This window comes from Nothoprocta perdicaria, unplaced genomic scaffold (genome assembly GCF_003342845.1).
Source record: "Nothoprocta perdicaria isolate Ctin4 unplaced genomic scaffold, notPer1 scaffold_7, whole genome shotgun sequence".
NCBI classification, from domain to species: domain Eukaryota; kingdom Metazoa; phylum Chordata; class Aves; order Tinamiformes; family Tinamidae; genus Nothoprocta; species Nothoprocta perdicaria.
Window position 1 is genome coordinate 7,486,710 of NW_020455976.1, and position 21,456 is coordinate 7,508,165.

At 42.2% G+C, this 21,456-nt stretch overlaps 1 protein-coding gene across 1 annotated transcript in view; it reads right to left on the reverse strand.

The window, feature by feature from the left end:
• Nucleotides 1-7,499: 7,499 nt before the first annotated feature.
• The window catches only part of HSPA12A (heat shock protein family A (Hsp70) member 12A), a 37,425-nt gene continuing 23,468 nt past the window's right edge, over nucleotides 7,500-21,456 (reverse strand). Inside the window, exons 7-12 of the mRNA XM_026050698.1 lie at nucleotides 15,093-15,264; nucleotides 12,273-12,359; nucleotides 11,604-11,708; nucleotides 11,068-11,326; nucleotides 10,114-10,217; nucleotides 7,500-8,647 (exon numbers count right to left, since the gene is read on the reverse strand). Coding sequence (XP_025906483.1) covers nucleotides 8,013-8,647; nucleotides 10,114-10,217; nucleotides 11,068-11,326; nucleotides 11,604-11,708; nucleotides 12,273-12,359; nucleotides 15,093-15,264 — 1,362 coding nt within the window. The 3' untranslated portion in view covers nucleotides 7,500-8,012. The remainder of the gene's footprint in view (nucleotides 8,648-10,113; nucleotides 10,218-11,067; nucleotides 11,327-11,603; nucleotides 11,709-12,272; nucleotides 12,360-15,092; nucleotides 15,265-21,456) is intronic.

The window sequence follows — 21,456 nt, forward strand, 5'->3', positions numbered from 1 at the left end:
CTACCAGGTGGACTGGGTTTTATTCTTAGAGTGGAGCTTGGCTTCCTGCAGTTATGGAAACTCTATTTTATTGCATTTTCAGTCTGCAGTCAAAAGCGTTATAGCTCAGGGCCTCCTACCTGAATTCTTGSAACAATCTTTCTGGAAATTTCAATTATCCATTCCAGCATTCTTCCTGTAGCTCCAAAGCTCAAAACACTTTGAATTAGTAGCACAAMTATCTGRAYKTCAGCACTATATTCAAGGGGATTGAATTTAGCAAGACAAATGGTTAAAAGCTACAGGAGTACAAAACTGTATATGACTAATAACCATAATTTGTGGTTACCTCATAAGCACAATATATAAAAAAAAAAMCATCAAAACATTAAAAACATCTCCTTTTACAGACKTAGTGAGGTTATGCCCAGCACYGAACAGCATCCCTAACAGCAAAGGAAAAATCCTAAAGACACAGTTAATACTGACTCCAGAGGAATGAAATAATAAATGCTTACGTGGGATGTGACCAGTGTATTTTGGCATCATGCCTTCAGGCCTGTAGAATCTTTGATAGGCGTGCGGTACTTTACGAGCTTCARTGTCATGTGTCTCACCTCTAAGACAAAACAGAACAACTACAAAATTGGGACACCAGTGATTCCCTGTAGCAGGACCCCAGTTTTATTTGCTGTTAAAATGGTGGTTCTGTTTGAACACTAGAGGTAGCTGCTGTGAAGTGAAACATGCAGCAATACAGCAAGAAAGGGGCTAGTGAAGTGACAGAATTAAGAGCTAAGATATAATATATATAATTATGTACTATGTAATATATAATATATAATATATAATACATAATACATAATATATAATAATATGTAATATATAATGTCAAGTGTAAGAAGACAGAACTGTCATGAACATCAGAGCATTGATTTAGGTACTTCCCCACAAGCTACTCGGCATTCCTGACATWGATTGGGATGTTTTTTCAGGATGGCAAAAGATGTTTTTTTTGCTGCAAGGAATTGCTCTTTGCACACAGCCAGATCTGTGTCCTAAAGATTTCTTGGAAGATTTCTGTATAAGTTGTTCTATTCAGTCATTATTAGCACCAGAATGGGAACACTGTCTGCAAATCTCAGTATGAAGCACTGCTCCATTTGGGAGCCTCTTTCAGCAAGGACTTCTGTAATGCCTGTAAAACTGATGTAGGATTCATACAAAATGCTTCCTGTCAAGATGAGACTGCAACTTCAAATATAAACATGCTCCTGTGAGAAAATCTGACAATTTAGAACCAAAACGTCTAGTGAAAGGGCCAGATTCAGGCAGTGAATGCACCTACGTGCAACTCTGCTGGAAATCAGAGCAACGCGCGGGAACACTGAAAGCAAAATTTGGTTCTTAATGTGTCCCTGAAGACTGTAATTATATTTCCCATTGTACTAGTAACATTAATTGAATGTTTAGCTGAAATCAAGTTCATTACAAGTTAAATACAGTACCTAGCCTATTAGGGTGGTGTTTATAATTATAGTCATAAAGTACTTGTAAAACATCTTCATTGCAGCAAATAGGTGGAAGTTGGGGTGTCGTGGCTGCTCTGCGTCGCAGCTCGTTCCTCGCCTCTCTGTGCCTCTGCGTCGCGTTGCGGAACAGGGTCACGTACACCACGGCATCRCCTCCGTAGCTCGTGCCAATGCTGCAGAACTTCAAGGGGATGTGGCCTGCAACAGTGAGCAAGCAATGGTCATTGCTCAAACTGTAATGGAAACTCTTCCGAGCAGAGGGATCTCTCAAAGCGTTTCTACATCTTCCAATGTATAAAGAGGTTCTCCTCAGCAGAGCAATTCACTGCTGACTGGTTCTGCTGTATTTATGGGAGAGAGGAAGTCTGCACGTACWGCTCACCTGTGTATCGAGGTATTGGGAGATTTCTGGCATCAAAGTGTTTTCGGGCAGAGATCATAACTGAAAGAAAGTGCACATGCAGGGTCGCCTAGAGCACGTGGCACAGGGCTGCATCCAAGCGGGTTTTGAAGATCTCCAGAGAAGGAGACTCYGCAACCTCTCTTGACAACCTGTTCCAGCACTCTGGCACCCTCAGTGTCAAGAAATTTTTCCCTAAGTTCCTATGGAACTTTCGGTGCTTCAGATTGTGGCCATTTCCTCTAGTTCTGTCAGTGGCCACCACTGAAAAGAGGCTGGTCCCATCCTCCTCACTGCCTCCCTTGATGTATTTATAGACACTGATCAGGTCCCCCCTCAGCCTCCTCTTCTCCAGGCTGAACAGGYCCAGCTCYYTMAGCCTTTGCTCACAGGGCAGATGTTCCAGGCCCCTGATCATCCTGGTAGCCCTGCGCTGGACTCTCTCCAGCAGCTCCACATCCCTCTTGTCCTGGGGAGCCCAGAACTGGATGTAGTCTCCAGATGTGGCCTCACCAGGGCTGTGTATAGGGGGACGATCACCTCCCTTGACCTGCTGGAGACGCTCGTCTTAATGCACCCCAGGATCCCGTTGGCCTTGGCCGCCAGGGCACACTGCTGCCTCATGGTCAGTTTGTCATCCATGATGCCCAGGTCCCTCTCAACAGAGCTGCTCTGCAGAAAGTCAGATCCCAGCCTGTACTGGTGTCCAGGGTTATTCCTCCCCAAGTGCAGGACCCTGCCGCTTGCCCTTGTTGAGCTTCATGACGTTTCTCACCGTCAAGTTGTCCAGTCTGTCCAGGTCCCTCTGGATGGTGGCGCAGCCCTCTGGGGTATTATCAGCTGCTCCTCCCAGTTTGGTATCATCAGTAAACTTGTTGAGGGGGCGCTCTGTACCTTCATCCAGGTCAATGAACTATTGAATATTAATCCAGAAAGTATTGCATTACCCTGAATGTTAACCTCATGCCAACATTCACCCTCTGCTCTGTGTGCATCTTCCTTCAGACCTGCCGCCATGGACTGTGACTGGAATATCCACAGTCACATGCTGTTTTTTCCTTTTATCTCTTATTTGCTATAACACTTTTTTAGTTATCATCAATAGGATCTTACATCAATACTTACATGATGGTGGAAACCAGCAGCACATTCATATTTCTGATACCATGAACGTTCTCTAGAGAATGTCCTTAAAAAAATGGCAAGAAAGGTACGTCTTGAGTGTCGAGCGTAGCCCACTTCCCATCTCTCATTCTGCTTCATGTTTCATAGAAAATACCTAATGGTTTTGTGTGTTGACAGCCTTGTCTTAAGACCCAACAAATTATGGAATCACAGAATGGTTGAGGTTGGAAGGGACCTCTAGAGATCATCTAGTCCAACCGCCCACGTTCCAGTAGGGACACCCAGAGCACAGGGTGGCGTCCAGGTGAGTTTGGAAGATGTCCAGAGAAGGAGACTCCACAAACTCTCTGGGCAGCCTGTGTCCCCTCCCCCCCCGTCCCCCCAATATTTAAAGCTACAGAAACTTTGTGAAATTTGAGTACGATACCCAATACAGCAGATTTCAACCTTAGGCACATGTGGACTCTTAAGAAATACAAAAAGTGAACTAAAAAAGCAGCAGTTGTTGTTTGACAACCTGTATGTGGTACACAGAGACCTGCAACCAGCAAGGCTAGAGCAAAGACTCTAGACATCCAAAGATCAAAACAGGCTCAACAACTCTGATCAGCAGCACATAAAACTGATGTCTTTTTTGCTCAGTTACACATAGGAATATGCATCCCATTGCAAATATAATCACTTAGCCTTTCTCACTTTTTATAGAGATTTTCATAAAAATAGTAACACAAGTAAAATTTAATTTTATCATATTTTATTTGACATGGTTGAAGACACAAGAACACTCAGATACAATCCAGACAAGTTGTGAACAGCTCCAAACATCAGTGAAATCGGAACTTATCTTGCACAGAGGTGAACAAGACCACAATGGTTGGTTTTAGAATCTAGTTTAAGACTATTTTAAGCAGGTGAGTACTGTGACATTATGCCCAACAACTTTTATGCTATTCAGCCGCTTAAGCCACTTCCTATCATAAATATGCAGCTTATCTTGGCGATTAAATCTCTGCAATATATAATTAGCCTTCTCATAATAATGCATTAAAACTCCTGTATATATATATACAGTGGTATAAATATTCCAGTATTTCCTGTTCTAACCATCACTGCACATTTATCAGACTCTAGTACAATTAGTCATTCTATCACAATTAGCTGCTAACTTTCAGCCTGGAGCTATGGAACTTTTACCCACACTTGCCAGTTGCTGCTTAAGAAAAGCTTCTGTCAAGGCTGCCTCTTTTGACTAAGGAAGCAGCCCTTTTCAACACTAAAAGTTGCACAATGCCATCCGCAATCCCTAAAGAAAAATGCTCTGCAGGGAATATCCCGCTAAAGTTACAGAATTACTATTCTAAAAATGATGCATTTCCTAACAAATTTCATAGTAATTTTATAGCCTAACGACCTTCACTATCAAAACGAGCATCCTTATGCCACTTACCATGTAAAGTTGCTCAACAGGGCTATAGACTACAGATCATAGCATAATACTCTACTTCCTTATCCTAAGTCTCTAGAGACAAGCTAATTTTCCATTCTTGGGTTTAAAGAGGGCAATGAGGTCAGGTGGGAGTTTGCTCAGTAGTTCCCTGTTCTGCAAAGATAAGCTTGATAATGAGGAAGTGCAAAAATATGCAAAATCTTCACATTTTACAGTTACAGCAGAATTATTTGGTTAACGAACCCCTGCTTGGATCCACATCGAACCTTAGAAAAGGTGAATAGAAAAGTGCAGAAAACCCCTACAGTTCAAAAACTACCCTTCTGAAGAGCTGCAGAAACTACGGTTCCTATTCACTGCAAACAGGCTGGGTATGGCACAAAAATCCTGAGCCACGTGATGAGTAGAGGGTCTCCTCTTTGTGGGAAGGTTGCAGCCACGTAACTGAGGTTTAACTAGACCAAATTCTGCGCTAACTTTAAGGCCACAAAGGTTCTGGAAACAAGTCTGTGCCSAGTCAGCCCCACTCAGTGAAATGCAGCACGCAGGGACGCTGCAGCCTGCTTTTCTGTAAGAACTTTGTGTTTGGGCACTGGCAGACGAGTGGTTTCTACTGCCCCTGGCCTGCAGCTACTTGAAGTGGTGTTGCCGCCTTTGGCAAGGATTCTTTTTAACTTAAAAAAGAAAAAAAAAAAAAAAAAAGGTGGAAGAATCTGTATATCCAGATCATACATTTAATACAATTTTAACATGATTTTACAGGAGGATTCATCCATTATTATGATGAACTGCTAGAAATGTAAAGGTGACCGTTTGAAACAAAGAAAAACCACCAATATACCAGTGCATCCATGTAGCTGACTTGCACTGCAGGAAGGATGTTGCATTCTCTGATATACCAACATTTCTTTGCTAGTATCATAAGACTGGTCTTTAGCATTTCACATCCTCCCGTCTTTTAAAGCCTATAGTTACAGAAGCTSATTGAAAAACTGTTACTTAAAATTAACAGCTGCATGAAATCAACAGAGGCAAAGAACATTTTTATACAAGGAAATAGCACTGTAGAAAGAAAGAATCTGTACAATATTTAAATATTGTATATACATAAAATTATATTGTTCATAAGTCATCTTAAAGTTACTCTTGTTTGTAAACCATGGAAAGCAACACACAAAAATTCTAATATTTAGCTTTTAAAGCAGTTAGCAGGCAGCAGGAAACTGAATGCTAGCAAGCACACTTTGTAATTACAGAAAGTATCCAGCCGGATACCGTGACTAGCATTCTCCATAGTCATCGTTGTGGTTTTATTTTTATTTTTTTAAATTAACTGAATGCAAAACAGATTCCTTTTCATATTCTACTCGGGAATTCTGCAAGACACACAGAATTCAAGAGCAAAATACAGGTCAGCCAGTTCTGCACTCTTTGCTGTGGCAAAACTCTAAGTTAAACGTAGAAATCTGAAGTGCAGGACTGGAACGTTAATTAGTGAAATAATTGTTAAAACTTTCGTTTCCCAGAAGTGTCAGTCRTGGCTTTAACTCATGCTCAACTTACTAGAAAGGAAGGTGTAGTTTAACAATTAACACTGCACAGTTTCAAAAATGTAATGAATTCCAGCAGGTTATCAGTTCTGTGTCAAAGCTTTGGAAGCGGTGGTCGCATTTTGGGGTGATTCCACAGATCAGTATCAGTCTGTGACTTAGACTGGGCGTTTGGATTTGCGTTGAAGTTACTGGTCCATAGCAGAGMCAGATCCAGGGTTTCACATGTTACCTCCTTGCAGGATTTTACTAAATAAAATCTGTGAGATTTGCAGAAGAAAGTCTCTAGGTGGCCATGCTTAAGAAAACAATGTCTAGAAAGTTGCTCTTTGGTAAGCAGGATGTTTCTGTGAGCATCGCTGTACTTTCCCTGCAGTGAAGTTGAGTGCTCCCAGCCACGACGGGAATGTTTTATCTACTTAACGCCATTTGTAGTTTCATTCTCCACTTGAATGCACGTTAAACTCAACAACAGCAATATATTTTCAATTATTAAAATGTTTGCTACTGAAAATAAATTAGGATACTTTAAATCTGTTAATTTTCTCCTTTTCAAGTTGTTTAAAACTTCCTGCACAGCATTCAGCTAACTGTATTTTACCTGGACCCGCTACAGCAAGTTCAACCACAGCCACAAAGTCCATTAAGGGACTAAGTGACATACGAGGAGCAGCTGAGAGATCTGGGGCTGTTTACCTGGAGAAGAGAAAGACTGGGAGTTCTCTCCCTGTCCTCCCACCTGTTAGGAGGTGAACAAATACCTCCTAAGAGGGCATAAATACAATGAAGACAGGTTCTTCTCGGAGGCAATCAGTGAATAAACAAGAGGCATCGGGCACAAACTGAAATACAAAAAAACTCCATTTAAAGAAACAAAARGGCCGACTTTTCTGGGTGAGAGTGTCCAGACACTGGAACAGGTTGYCTAGAAAGGCTGTGGAAACTCCAACTTTGGAGATACTCAAAACTGAACTGGATAATGTCCGAACAGCCAGCTCCAGCTGACCTTGCTTTGAGCAGGCGGGTGGAACTAATTCATCTATGGAGGTTCCTTCCAGCCTCAACTATATTATGCGATTCTGTGATTTCAAATGGAGGACAATAAAGGTTTAAATAGCCTGAAAAGGAAAATCTAAGAGCTTTAAACAATAAAGTCTTTATTTTCAAACTGCAGCAGTTAATATTAGGCTGCCACTATACATTATATAATCTAGTTTAAGGTTCTTAACAGTGAGGGTGACAGAGCCCTGGAAAAGGCTGCYAAGAGAGGTTGTGGAGTCTCCTTCTCTGGACATCTTCCAAACCCACTTGGACACCACCCTGTGCCCCRTGCTCTAGGTGACCCTGTGTGAGCAGGGTGGGTTGGACTAGATGATCTCTACAGGTTCCTTCCAACCTTAAAGATTCTGTGATTCTATGATTCCAAGAATTTTATTTTCAGTGGAATCTCAGAAATTAAGAAACTCAGTTTCTATTTCGTTAAGTACTTGGCTTTAAGCTCTTAAAATTTTGAAAGTAGAGGGCAAAATCAAGAGAAGAGAAGAACACTGTAAGCTACTCTTTGTTTTTTTCAGAGCATGGTGCTGGTTCAGACAATCCCTACAACCACCTTGTGAATTGGTGAGTGTTTCTCGGGAGGAAGAAGGATTTCATAACAAAGATCTAATGATTTAATATTTTTTAAAGTAGCCTTTAGCACCCAAAATGATCAGTATTACTTTATAAAGGTGGGGCTTGAAACATGCTTGAGCATTTGAAGAACTTTTACTACCTCTGAACCTTTTGCTCTCCAAAATTTTAAAGGGTCCTTTAAGATCCAGCCTTTGGTCATCCAAGGTCACTAATATGACAGATCTACCTACTGGCTGTTCTCATCTAGCCTGCTGAAATTCAAGTTGATGACATGATTTATGAAAGTCAAAAAATGAAACAGTGGAAGAACAGTCTCACRAACAGGTGGTGGTGGAGAAAATGGACTGCTAATAATTTAGGAAATCAATACCAACTTTGACACTTTTAGAAGTGGCAACATCAATGGCTATGGCTTTGATTTCAGTGTCCCCAAACTGCATGAGTGTTTTGATCTCCCGTCGGTTTGGCACCGAAGCATCAGTTCCCGTGAGATCCAGGCGAAGGGTGCCACACTTTTTCACTCCAGATTCAGTGATAAAACTGACGTTATCTTGTTCTGAGCTGTAGATATTGATCACTATGACTAACTGGGAGGGTTTCGCAGGTGTGTAACTGCGTGTCACAGTTTCTCCAAGGGCTACGGATTGGTCAGCTGAGATAAATTTATCAAAGACATCAGTGCACCAGCGTGTGCCATCCTTAACTAGCAGCTTCTCTGGTGGATGCTTCCCTTCCACAAAGCGATTGAGCACCCCGACACCGTAGGTGAGCGGGGAACGCCGCACTTTGATCACAGCGGGGTCTAGCCCGAAGAGCACGGCTCCTTTGAGTATGGTGAGCCCCACATCCTGGGGGATGATGACTCGACACCTGGACCCAAAAGCACTCTGCACAGCTTGTTGAAGTAAGGGGGATTCGGCAAAGCCACCCACCAGAAACAGAAACTTCACATTGGTCACTTCTGGTTTGTCAAACACGTCACCTAAACAGAAACAAAGGCCATTGGTTAGGGAAGAATTTCCTGAGGCAAAGTGACACACACAGGTGACAATCACTGCTAATATCCTCCTGTACACAAGATCTGAAACTGCCACATGCTTTGAGGGACTCTGTGCCTGCCCCACCAAACTCAGCAGCACCAGGTCCCTTTCTTCTTCCCTTGCTCTTCTACAGAAGGGGCTACAGGCTCTTCCGCACCATCTTCCACTGAGGCAAKGCCTGTGGACTCCCTAAACGGCACGGGATATTTCTGAAGCAGAAAGGGAGTCTAGGCTTCCTGAACAGAATTTTTATTTCATTTGAACTAGTTCAGGGAGATACGTTGATTCTTAGCACAGAAACTCTGCTGATCAGAGTGCTTGTGGTGGGTGGATTGACATCATCTTGTCACTGTAAGCAGCAGCGAGATATTCCCAACACAAGGGATTCAAAGACTCTTTACTGCATTCCAGAGAATCCATCCAATTTTAAACCTACTTCCTATTTCAGGTCCTCCCATCTTAATCACAAGGTGTACCATGTGTAAAATAATTCCTCCTTGCCTTTTTACACATGTTCCTTCTTAGCTTATGCCCATATCATCCCCAAAAACAAAACACTTAATCACTCAACATTAACTAAAGCTCACCCTTAATTCATTTAAATAACTGAGGCAGCAGACTGAGATGTCTGTCCAAACTATTGCCATCCTAGGTGTCTCCTTTCTGCTYACATATAACTTGTCTTAAGTTGTCTCCTTTCCAATTTACCTAAAATTGGATACTCTATTCCAAATACAATTTAATTAGTGCTTTGTAATGTGTAGGCAATAATACCATGCTCAGTATATATATATTATACTCTACTTGATACAAACCAAGTCTTCCRTGAGGCAGAGGTTAACTAATTAATTTCACAATAAGTCTATGTCATTTTCTATTACTGAATTAATATATCCAGTGCTGCTTAAGTCATGCTTGGAAATACTTCTTATCAAGATGCATCACTTATTATTTTTGGTTTAGAGCTGCCAGTGGTTTGGGCAGTCATGAAAAAAATATGACTTTCTAAATCCACCCACGGATGAGAAGTGAACTAGAGATCTTAATAACAGGAAAAAATCCGAAACATAATTATGTCTCTGACATTAATTAGTTCTTTCCAAAAATAGGAGAAAGGAAAATAAGATCTGAGCTAACCAGCACCTTTCAGGTTTCTGAATGCCTGTAGCCCTAGGAGTACAAAATAATCTAAGCTTTAGACAGCCACACAACTGAATCACACTCAAGAACTTGTACTAGAATGAGCTAGTAAGAGGTATTAAGGCAATGTCCCCTACTTTGTAGAGAGCTACAAAGTTCAGAACTAGATTTCTTGCCTAGCTGGGTTGTTTTTGTGCCTGTCTGAAAATGGCAAAGGAAGCTCCAGCCTCAGCTCAGCTGGAAGGTGGGATCACACACAGATACGTACTAAGGTGCTGAACAATCTGGTCGATTGTAGGTTTGAAAAGRGCATTCATTGCATCAGGGCTCATCCTCAGCATTCCCTGGGAGGACCACTTGACAAAGTCCACGCTGGAAAACAGCAATGAAGGAGGACATTAAGACAACAAGTCTAGCCATAGAAAACCRCCAAGCACTTGCAAGACACATAATCTGCGTGTTTGCTTGGAGGAGAGGGCCCGGCCTCACCCCAGCCCAAGGCAGCTTGAACAACACAAATTTCAAGGAAGGGGAGGGAGATGATGGCTCTCTTAACAAAAGTCACCTTCAACAGAGTCAAAATGTCCACTTCTACCTTCTCCTCACTTCCCTTTCTGCAATAACCCCTGATCTTGTCTTTAACGGTGCTTCATCCTGGAGCAGCTCCTGATCCCGAAATCATTTCAAGACCTAGCCTCTAAAAATTAGTAATTAACTTCTATGCATCTTTGTCTGTTATCTCTGACTCTCATACTTTGTCAATCTCTTTTCCAATCTATGAAATGGGACTTGGATTTAAATGAGTACTTTGCAAAGCAGAACKGACATGAGAAGTATCATCTAGGGTTGATTCTTAGATAAAATCATAAATAAATGAAGTACAAGGTCAAATTCAGGAAAGTGACTTAATAGGCCACTGGGCAACCAATGGGGAGCTGGACTTAGATCAACTCCAGAGGTTCCTTCCAGCCTCAGCTGTCTTGTGATTCTATGTACAGTGGCTTCATAAAAGTCATAGAAAACATCACCATGAGAGTGTAAGTCTTTACAGAAAAGCTTTTGCAAGAGCTTGATCACAACTTTTTATTCTGGGAACTATGCTTCAGGCAATTCCATTTTATCATTAATATATTACATTTTTACATTATTATCTTTTCATCTACATGTAATTAGGCAATCAATTGTTAATTACGCATCTGTTTAGGTTCAAACATCTACTCACTTGCTTTTCCTCAAGGCGTGTTCTACACTGTGACCTCGAAACTTCTTGTAATAGTCAATGAAGGAGAAAGGCAGAGTAATGTTCAGCGGGTTGGTCCTGTCTGGAGCTGCTGCCCTTTTACGCGACTCAAATGCTATCATCAGATCCACCCATGCAGCAGGACGCTTGATTTTAAATTGATCAATAAAATCTTCTCCAAATATTTTACACAGGAGCTTTTCAAATTCATAGTCCACACCTAAAGAACCRTATGGTCCACCTGTATTGCAGACAAAAGACAGTTTTATTCTTCTTCTTACTAGATTACTATTCTTCTTCTTACTAGACTTGGAATTTCATTCAAGGAATTGCATTTTGCATCTTTGGTGTGGACCAATTATTGTGCATTTATCCAAGGGAATGGAGGACCCCACAGGTGGTTATACTGCCTGTGAAATTACTGGAATATATGACCTTCCCCTAAAATCTGGGGAAAATTCTTTCAATGACAAGTCAAAATACTACACGGAAGAGCAGGCAGTGACAGTGCCACTTACCTGTTGCCTTGTACAGCTCCTTAAGATGCCCTTCAGGGAGCCTGATCTGATGAACAGTCATGTCCACGGTGCCCCCTCCGCTGTCGACAACGATGTAGCGATCACCTGGTTTGCAGCAGGCACAGCAAGTGATATTTATGTCAGCAAACAGCATTATTTTGCCACGAAAACTTGTCATTAGCATCAGCAGCCATGATGGCATATATAGAGTCATGGCTGTCTGCACAGAAAATTGGATTATTATTAGCAATTCTAATGTAGTAATTGATAATAAATGTGGAATTTGGGCATCCAAAGCTATTGATTTAGCACAGATGAGTGCTAAAGTGGTTTAATAAAGCTGCTCATGCTACTGGTAAATACTGGTGGGCTTCCAAATTATGGCATGCTTGCAAGGCCCATTCCAAAGAAATGTGTTCTGCTCTGTACTTTAAAACTAGGATTTCTTTTCGTCATCTGCTTTAAAAAGTGCATTTTGCTAGAGCATGAGGAATTTCAGCTCGGCCYTGGTAAACTGACAGCATCACTTGCGTTTTATGCACTTGTATTTTTTGTTTCGATTTATGATCATTTTGAGAACCAAAAGTGCCTAGCAGATTTGTGGGAAACACAATCTTCCCCCTCAATAAAAACCCAAAAGAGAAAAATTCCTTTGAGAAAGGGCACTACCTTCTTCCAATTCAGACCAGATCTCTCCTATGACATTTTCCACCAAAAAGGTGCGACTCTGTCGGTTACGGCGGACGTGTTCCTTAGCTGGTCAGGGAGAGAAAGAAAATTGCTGCCTATAGGAACGCACACACAGGCTGACAGTGTACAACACAGGAAGCAAATGCAAAMCAGATGACACATTTAATAGAACAGATAAGCAAAAACAACTGTATTAGCATTGAGAATATAACATCACTCCTGGAAAGAAGGAAAAAAAAAAGTCTTTTTAGACATTCTGGAGATTAAGTGGATTAAAACCAACCACTATGAAGCTAATCTTGTGGGCCACAAGCAAGTCCTTTCATATAACACTTACTTTTATGTTATGGTTTTGGAAATGCATCCTGTACCAGGGTGGCCCTGCTGCCAGCCGTGCTAGGGGGTATTTGTGCCACAAGGTGGCAGCTCTAGCCCAGAAGAGACCAACAGTGCCCTAAACGTTCCCAGGAAGGGCGAAGTCCAGGACTTTCTACTCCTGCTTTTGGGTGCTCCGCCAAAGACACCTTGGAGCCCTTGGCCTTCCAGCCTGTCACAAAGCAAATATGCAAAAACTGCAGTTCACAAGTTCACAGATTCTTAACTTCTTATCACAGATTCTTAACTTCTTAAGGCCCAAAGAGACCATCAAGTCTGAGTGCCTTATAACTCAGGCAGGAGAGAGCTATATACAAACTAAAATAAGTGTAATCTAATAACACTATGAGAAATTAATTTGCAAAAAAAAAAAATCTTTGACATTTAAAAGCTGCAGAACATTCTGTGAAGCCAATGTAAAGTGGTCTGTGCTATTATGCTTCTGAACCTGGATGGCCAACAACTTTTCTGTGCAACTTTGATTCACCTTCAGAGGCCGTTAAATAAAATGCTACAGAAAAGAGACACCTCCTGTAAAGCACGAGAATATCATTCTTTCTGAAAATAAAAGCATGGAAATTACTGAGTGCATTTCCATATTATTTCTACAATGCCTGTCACTAGGAGAAGAGCAGAGGCTTCGCCTTCGCCTATGCACCTTCCAAGAAGACCTCAGGTGCAGAGAAGCCTCTCTGCAGACTGAGCAGCACAGACCAGCAGTTTAAGTGACAAAATATTCCAGGCCAGAACAAGCAGCAGATCCAAGGAAAGGACGTGACACGGAGCCCCCAGAAATCAGCAGGAGTCACCCACTTCTGTGGGCAATAACGTGAACACAGGATCCAGCTTTTCACCATTACTAGAGTCAAATTATCTCGGCTATTATGAACAGTAAAATTTGGGTTTTCATTTCACAGCAATAATACACCCCCTGGAGTGCTTCACTCTGCTTATGTTTATATTAAACTTCTTAATCCGTTCCCAGCTTTTCTTGGGTCCTTGCCATGCCCATATGAAATTTTAAATCCAACCCCAAATTAATGCACTCAAAACTTTGTTTTCCTTAATTTTGATTAATTCTGGTTTAATTRATCTTTCTCATCCACAGTAGCTTTAACCTTACAGAGTCCAGAGAGAGAACAATACCTGCCCTGTCCAAGAAAAGACCCTGTAGCAGAATCCCTAGAGATCTGTTGAACAGATCATGCTCAGCTTCAACCCTCCTTAGCCAAATACTCTTTCCATTGATAATTTGTTTTTCCTGAGAAAAATCCCCATAAAGCCTGGAACTGGGGACATGGAAAATCACATGGAAGACRAATGGATGAGAACATGTACATAGGGGAAGGAAGGGAGTGCAGAGGAAGGGACTCGTGTGGGTCTCCCTAACACTGAGCACATCTGACAACTGCGAGCGAGGAGGTGCACGGAGAGGACAAAACGATGTGATGCCTCAGTCTGACTACAACAAAAAATCCAGGAAATACAGGGATAGCTTTACGAGCTGAATCTTCCATTTGCTTATGCTGTTTTTCTCACTAAATGTTATTACTCGGAAAAAAATCCTCTCTGGGGTAGGTGGGCACACCATCCCTGATGTTAGTGCAACTGTTCCAATTCACATGAGCAGGCAACAAGGCTCATTATGTCAGTCACACCRCACTGCTTCTCCCCATCCTTCTTCCCCGCTCCAGCCTCAGGTAAGCTCAGAAATCTTCCATGATAAAGGAACTTAATGGAACTTAAGTCATGCCAAATGACTTAAACTGTGGTCCAGTCTCTGTCCCTCAGTCTAAGTCATCTTTTAAACATTGGTATTTGCGAGCAGTTTTGTGCCAGTAAATTCAAGTGCCATATTTAGCTTCTTCTCAACATGTGGATAAATTCACTGTGGAATTCCAATGCTGTGCGTTTCTTAGCATTGCTAGTAATTAATGCTGACTGTTTCATAGGGATGGCATTGGAAAGTATCATCTGCCAAAACTCTGGAAGAACAGCTCACACTATGTCTCGTTGCAGACCTCACTGTATAACAGTGCTTCAATAACGCAGCAAACTGAACACATAATTGTTTCTAATGTAAGATAAAAATTCACCCAATCATGAAGTATTCATTTGAATCAAGGAAAACAAAATATCTGTAAATACTATTCTTCATTTTCATCTGAATAGAGTCCCACAACATCCTAGTAAAGGCAATGAAGATACCTGCATGCTAAAGTTGTAGCATGAGCCAGCGTGTTKGCTGGATCAAAAACTAAAGTAGACTAATTAGAGTAAATAATGAAACAATATATTGAAAGTAAATAGTCACTAGTCTGGAACGTTTCAAGGAAGCAAAGACAATAAATGGTAAGAAAACAGCCCTGAGGAACAAAGCAAACTTAGGCATAAGGATCTAAAGCAAGTTAATAGAAGTAGTACCCTGTGTAAATCCAGTTCCAACTGTGTCACTTGGGCTATAACCATTGATGGGCGCCCTACTACTCAGGTCTATCATCTGGTGAAGGCGAAGTTTTCGGCAGTAGATAGAGGCAGCCTCAGGTTCCAGGGCAATGATCAACTGCTCAGGATTTTCAGGAGTTGCCATTCCCGCCTGTGAGAGAGAAGTAATCAGAGACGTGGGGTAGGAAATACTGCAGCCTGTCAGCCCCTTTTCAGCAAGTGAACAAGCATTTCCCCAGCTCTCCGAGTCCGTGAGTTCAGCCCTCCAAGGTCAATGCACAAAGAAGCTGCTACCGTTCTCTAAATGTCCTGATCTGGGAATCATCCTGACTCCTCCGGATAGTCACAACCTCACAAGGCCTACCAGCAGAATACACATGCGCTTACCACGCTGCACGGCTGCCCCATCAGCTCCGTGTGCTACATGYGGACAAGGAAAATCATTTTGAAACCCATCATGAGAGGCCTAAAGCCACTAATCCATAAATCTGTCTATTAAGAGGGGCCCCTAGTCTCTTTTAAGAAATTAATACCCTTAGCCTCTTTTTCACACATTTGTATTTTAAGTGTGTCTTGTTTTATATCCTGGCATCTTTACTTAAACTCAATATTTGCTATTCCCCAATCCACAGCTTTTAGGTACATCCCATTTTATAATAGCTTCAAAATGCTCAGTATTCAAGGACTCAAACTACAGTAAGGCAGGGTTTGCAAAAGATAATGAGAACAAGCCTAAAAACAAACCCAAACCATAACACTAACAATTGGCATTCCCTCTCCTTGCTTTCTAGATAGTGAGTCCTCAGAGACACAATGTTTTTGAACAAGCCACAAATTCTCATGCAGCCACATCACTCCCARAGTTGAGCTTAGAGAAAAATACTCAAAATCACTTGACAAAGTTGTGTTTTTATGTCTTTTCTCCTGTGTTCCTCCATTCCAAACTTTCAAAGTTTGGAAAATGCAGAYTGATAGTTGCCAGAGTAACCCTGCAAGTTATATGAAGACGACAGTCCCAGGCAGACTTTCCTGCCACCACATCATTCACACGGAAGCTTAGGTGAAGTTGGGTCAGTGCTGGAGAGGAGGAGGAAGATGAAGTCCTTGCATCCTGCCTTCACACAAGCCTGAACTGCACTCCAAGCAGTCTAAATTCACTAGGCAGGAGCCAGGCTAGGTACCTGCCAGCTCATTGCACCCACCTGAGAGGAATCTCCAGCTGAGCTCTTCTGAGCACAGAGCTCTAATCTGTGGAACTGGCAGGGCCAACGGCCAAGATATAAATCAGCTCTTTCCAGATCATTCTTGACAGTTGTTTATCTAACATGTTAAAGTTCTCCAATAATGTAGAGCCAGCTCTCACAATCTCAGTTCTTTACTGCCCTTGCCTTTTGAAACCTTTGTTGAAAGTGTAATTCTGCAACTTAATGTCAGGATTTCTTGTCCTATCCAATATGGAGATATGGAACAGTTCCCTACTTCCCTGCTGCAGTTTTTACGTATATCAAATCGACTATCAGGACCCATATGAGGTTTGAATCTGAGCAGCAATTGTTTTGATAGCCAGCAGCACAGATGACCTTAGCATGCTTAGCTTGCTCCATGAACTCGGCATGTATTAGTAACACAAACAACTCTGGGTTTCATGTACAGTCTTTGCTCTAAAATTCCTCTTGCTGGGGGTTAGAATATAAAATAGATTTGTTGCTGAAGCATATTTAGACCCAAAGGCTACATCACAAAGTATTCCCAGAGGTGAAAAGAGCTAAGTTGCACACACAGGAAATGTATTGGTATTTTGTAACCTGGGGAAAAAAATTAGAAAAAGAACTGTATTAATTGCAAAGCCATCTGGCTGTTTCTTTTGATTGCATGTTCTTTGGGGTGGGAGGGGCAAGGTTTTTTTGCTAGAGCTGTCCAAGACTGATTCTGCTAAGAGAAACCACTTAGCTATTAACAACAACAAGTGCTTCCTGTCCCCGCTCCCGCCGCAGCAGCCGGCACTTCAGCAGGGCAGGCAGGTACCTGCAGCAGCGGGACTCAGTCCTTGTTCTCAGATCCCCCCAGTCTCCTAGGTGCTATTCTTGCTACTTCTTTTTGTCTAGAAATAGCATAATCAAAATATCTCCTGAGGAACAGGAGATATTCAAGAGAAAAGAAATGACAGTTTTGAACAGTTCAAAGAACAGCTGATCCTAATGGGATTGCATGAAAAAAAAAGCCCTTTTCTGCTAAAAAGCTTTCCTAACAGAGATTGAGGGCCAGTTACAATGGAGAAGGTGTTATTTCATGCCAAAAAAAAAAAAATCAAACAAAAAAATCCCCAAATCTTGTACAGCAGAAGGTACAAAGCATCCTACAAGGGATGAGTGACTCCTTACATCCTACGCTGTATAAGCAGCGTTTCTGTACAGAGTATTATAAATAGCACATTACTGCATGTATATGTATATCTACAAATAGCACACAGTGACATATCTGTGGGCAAAGGGGAAGAGAGAAATAAATGGGAACACACACGTACTGCACGGGAGACACCGAGCAATGAGGTTTCCTTAGTGCAGGCTCTGGGAAGATGAGGACAACAGCAATGCCAGACAATACCAGGACCACTAGAGCTGAGAAGAAAAGGACAGGAGATGCTGAAAAATAYGGAGTGCACAGAGAGAGAGGAGCGATGCTGGTGCAGGGTCAAAACAAAGGAGCGGTGCAGCACTCGCTAAAAGTGAGTGCTTTTAGTGAAAGTAAGTCTGGGAATTTGCTGTATTTTATACTCGTTATTTTACACTCATTCACAGATGCTGTGCACTGGGCAACTTGGAGCAGCCTGCCCCAGACCTGCGCCCTGCCTCCAGACTCATGAGGAGCCCTCCCGTCCCTTCGCTCAGCGTTGGCACAAACCCARTCACTCATGAAACATGAAGGAAAGAGGCAACCGCTTCTCCAAGAATGTTAATGCATGAAAGCCCAGCACAGAAATTTAAAGATCTTGCTGGAATGGGGAAGTTTTTAACGATGAATTTATTCCTAGAAGATTCTTGCTTTTATATRCCTGGAAGAATCAGAGAACAAGACAAACAGTGACTGCTTTAAAGGCCTCAGGGAAGGGGGTATGCAGAATTTGAAATTCAGACACAGGCAACTTCTTAGCTTGCTGCACCAGCTCCGCTGCCATAACCATGGAAATGTATCACCATAAAAGAGAAGGAGCTAGAGAGGTGACTATAGACACACTCCTGATCCTCGGGGCTGCAAAGACTAGTTCTCTGAGCATCTCCAAAGAACTAATTAATATTTACTCATTCAAAGTGCAGAACTGTTATTACTACAACTTAAAAAATAACTTTTTAAACTCACACTCGTATGCCACATTGTGCTGCACAAGGAAAAGAAAAATTCCCATTTCAGGTTTTTGGATACTGTAACATATGGGACCTGACAGCCAGCAGCATGGCACAATATTGCACCCAGGTTGAGGCTTTTTGAAATGCAGAYCCAAAGCCCTGAGCCCTGGGCACTCTGTGTGCCACGCTAGCCTTGCAGAGTGCCGCCTCTGTCACCCCTGGGACCCCGGGGTGGGCTCCGAACGGAGGGTGTATCAGGAAACACACCATGATCCACACAGCACAGAAGGCAGTTCCTAGGGCTGCTTTTACAGGCAGACAACAGCATGCAGGGGCACTGTGACCCAGACAGGGAGAGGAAAAGAACTTCTTACAGGATCAGGTTCAGGTGGCTCTTGCACTTGGGTGTTATCTTAATAGAGACAAAAATGTCTCCAAAACCAGTGTGATTATAGATAATATCAGCAGCTCCCTCATGGCAAAGCATATAGTGAAAATATATATTAGTCTCACCACAGCTGTGAAAAAGGCCTGAAAAAAAGAGAGAGAAATGGCTAAGAAAGGTGGGAATGGARGACTCCTCCAATTTAGGACTATTCAGATCTATTTAAGCACTCCAGTCTTGACCCCAATTTTGCTAGAATCGACAGTCAGTGAGCAAAACAAACTGCAAATTGACTCTAATTCAGTGTTAATGTTCACATTAAATTTCAGAATGGGGTTGGCTGCTGCAGGAACAGCACAGAGGCCTCTCTGATCCCTTGGTTTCCTTTCACTCCAGGGATTAGTGTTTGCTGGGCCCATTTTTAATAACATTGGCTATATCACTTTCAGGGTCAAATAAAGTAAATTATTCCAAGAGCARAGTTGATACTTATGCATATAAATTGCAGGAAAGAAAAAAATAAAACAACATCAACAAAAAAATTTCACTAGTTACATGGATAAGCTTATACTGTACTAATAATATACTACTATATACTAGTATATTAGTACAATATCCTAATATAATAATAGTATATAATAAATATACTAAGCTTATAACTGTGCTTATACTCAAGAGAAATGAATCTTATTTCTTATTGCACCATTAACCAGTGGGATGATCCTGGCCAGTCTCTGTACTCCTTCAGAGCTCATATTACCTATCTATRAAATGGGTATACTATGAAATAGGGGTCTTTGACCTTGCTGTATTGAAAGGCAGCAAGAAAAACATTTGGTAAGTACTGTCCAATATACTTTGGTATTTTTGTGGTGGTTAAATGTGATCATTTGGGAAAAAGAAACATGCTAAGAATCTTGGCTGGCTGCATGATTGCTACTATACTGCTTTAATACATTTCTTAGTCTATATAAGCCCTGGCCTAGCACATCCTAGGGCTCCTAGGCACCTAGGCACAGTTACACCTAATAAGAGAGTTTCAGTTGTAAAAAAAAMCTCAAAGATCAGGCAGTTAAACAGCTGCAAGAGAACAAAAGTCCAGTCAGAGAACTAACAGCTTAGCCAATGTGGTGCAGAAACCTGGGAATTCATTGGGAAATTATTCCCAAACCCCAGAACTCCTAGACCAACGTTCCTCTTGGTCAAAAAGCAAACTAAGCCTCTCTGAAGTGAGGCTTCAACCCAGGTGAGTGTCACGGGGCGTGCAAGAAACGCCACCCTTCTGAGTGGTGGCAAGAGCTCTGGAAGCCACGTCTGCAGAGAGAAACTCCAAAGCTGGTTTCTGTGAAATATGCCTGTAAAAATAACACGGATCATTAGGAGATGAAGGTCTACAAGGCAATAGGATTCARCTTAATAAATGGATGCTGTGAATCAACTTCTGTGTATTTTTTAAGATAATTTTATAATCAGTAACAATCRCTGCAATACAAGTCGAGCACTGCCCGGGCTGGGTGGAGGAAGGACTTGTGTGGCTCAGTCCCAGCAGCACAAAACAGCACCTGGAAACAAGGTGCCCTGTGAAACGTGCCCTGCCCCAGCGAGTCGGGACACGGCACCGAGGGGCCGCACTGGTGCCATGCACTGCGGGCCTTGCCCAGGGAGCTCCTCTCACCCTCCTCCTCTTTCAGCCCCTAACACTTTCTGCAGCTCCGTGGCATCAAACTGGGTTGCCACAAGGAAGGGGCTGAGATGTAATTCCAGCACAAGGGTCCACCAGGAAAGAGGAGGAGGAAGGTGGGGAAGAGAAGGGGAGACATGTGGAGAGGCTCTCAAGGGACAGTCGGACCAGMGGGTGCTGGCACGAGCAGGTACCACAGAGCCATGAGGAAGGCAGAGGTTGTGCAGCTTTGCTGCTCCTCAGCCTAAAAAATTAGGGAAGAAAATTTTGAAAAGAAAAATCATGGAGCTGTCACATATACTGGTGAGTTGTTGGGAGCCTTCAGAATGATGAGAGTAGTGCACTATAGTAAGGCGAATAAATACAAAGGAGTGAAGTCAGGCAGCTCTTTTAGCTCACTTCATTTATACATTCAGAAATGGGCTCTTAAAATTGCTCAACAGTCACAAAAGAAGGTGGATTTTCAAAGGCAGTGAAGAGGCTGGGTTTTCCAGAGACAGGAGAAGCAGCTCCTTGGTGCYGCCTTCCTAAAGAAAATTCAGCCTCAGAATTTCAGTTGCTACCTAGAGGAAAACTGAGAATTGATTAACACTTTTTTTTCGACCATTTAATGCAATGTTTGGGTAGTGGTAGATCCTACAAATATCAAACATCTCTACTGCCAGAGAGGGGCTTGCTGCTTGACAGAACCAAGAACTTCTTGATTTCTTTTCTACTTTCAGAATGCATCAAGGTAAAAGTCCATATGCTCTTCTGACCCAAAGCTGGGGCTGTGACTGCCTTGGGTCCTGTTGTCCTATCAGTGATGCTGCTGATAGTATTTTGCATTTCACAAGTGAAATTGCAATGGACAATACCACAGCTGCAGAGCTCTTCAGTGTCAGCTTTCTCATCTGTTGAGTGGCATGGTTGCGTGACAAGTTCTCATGGTTG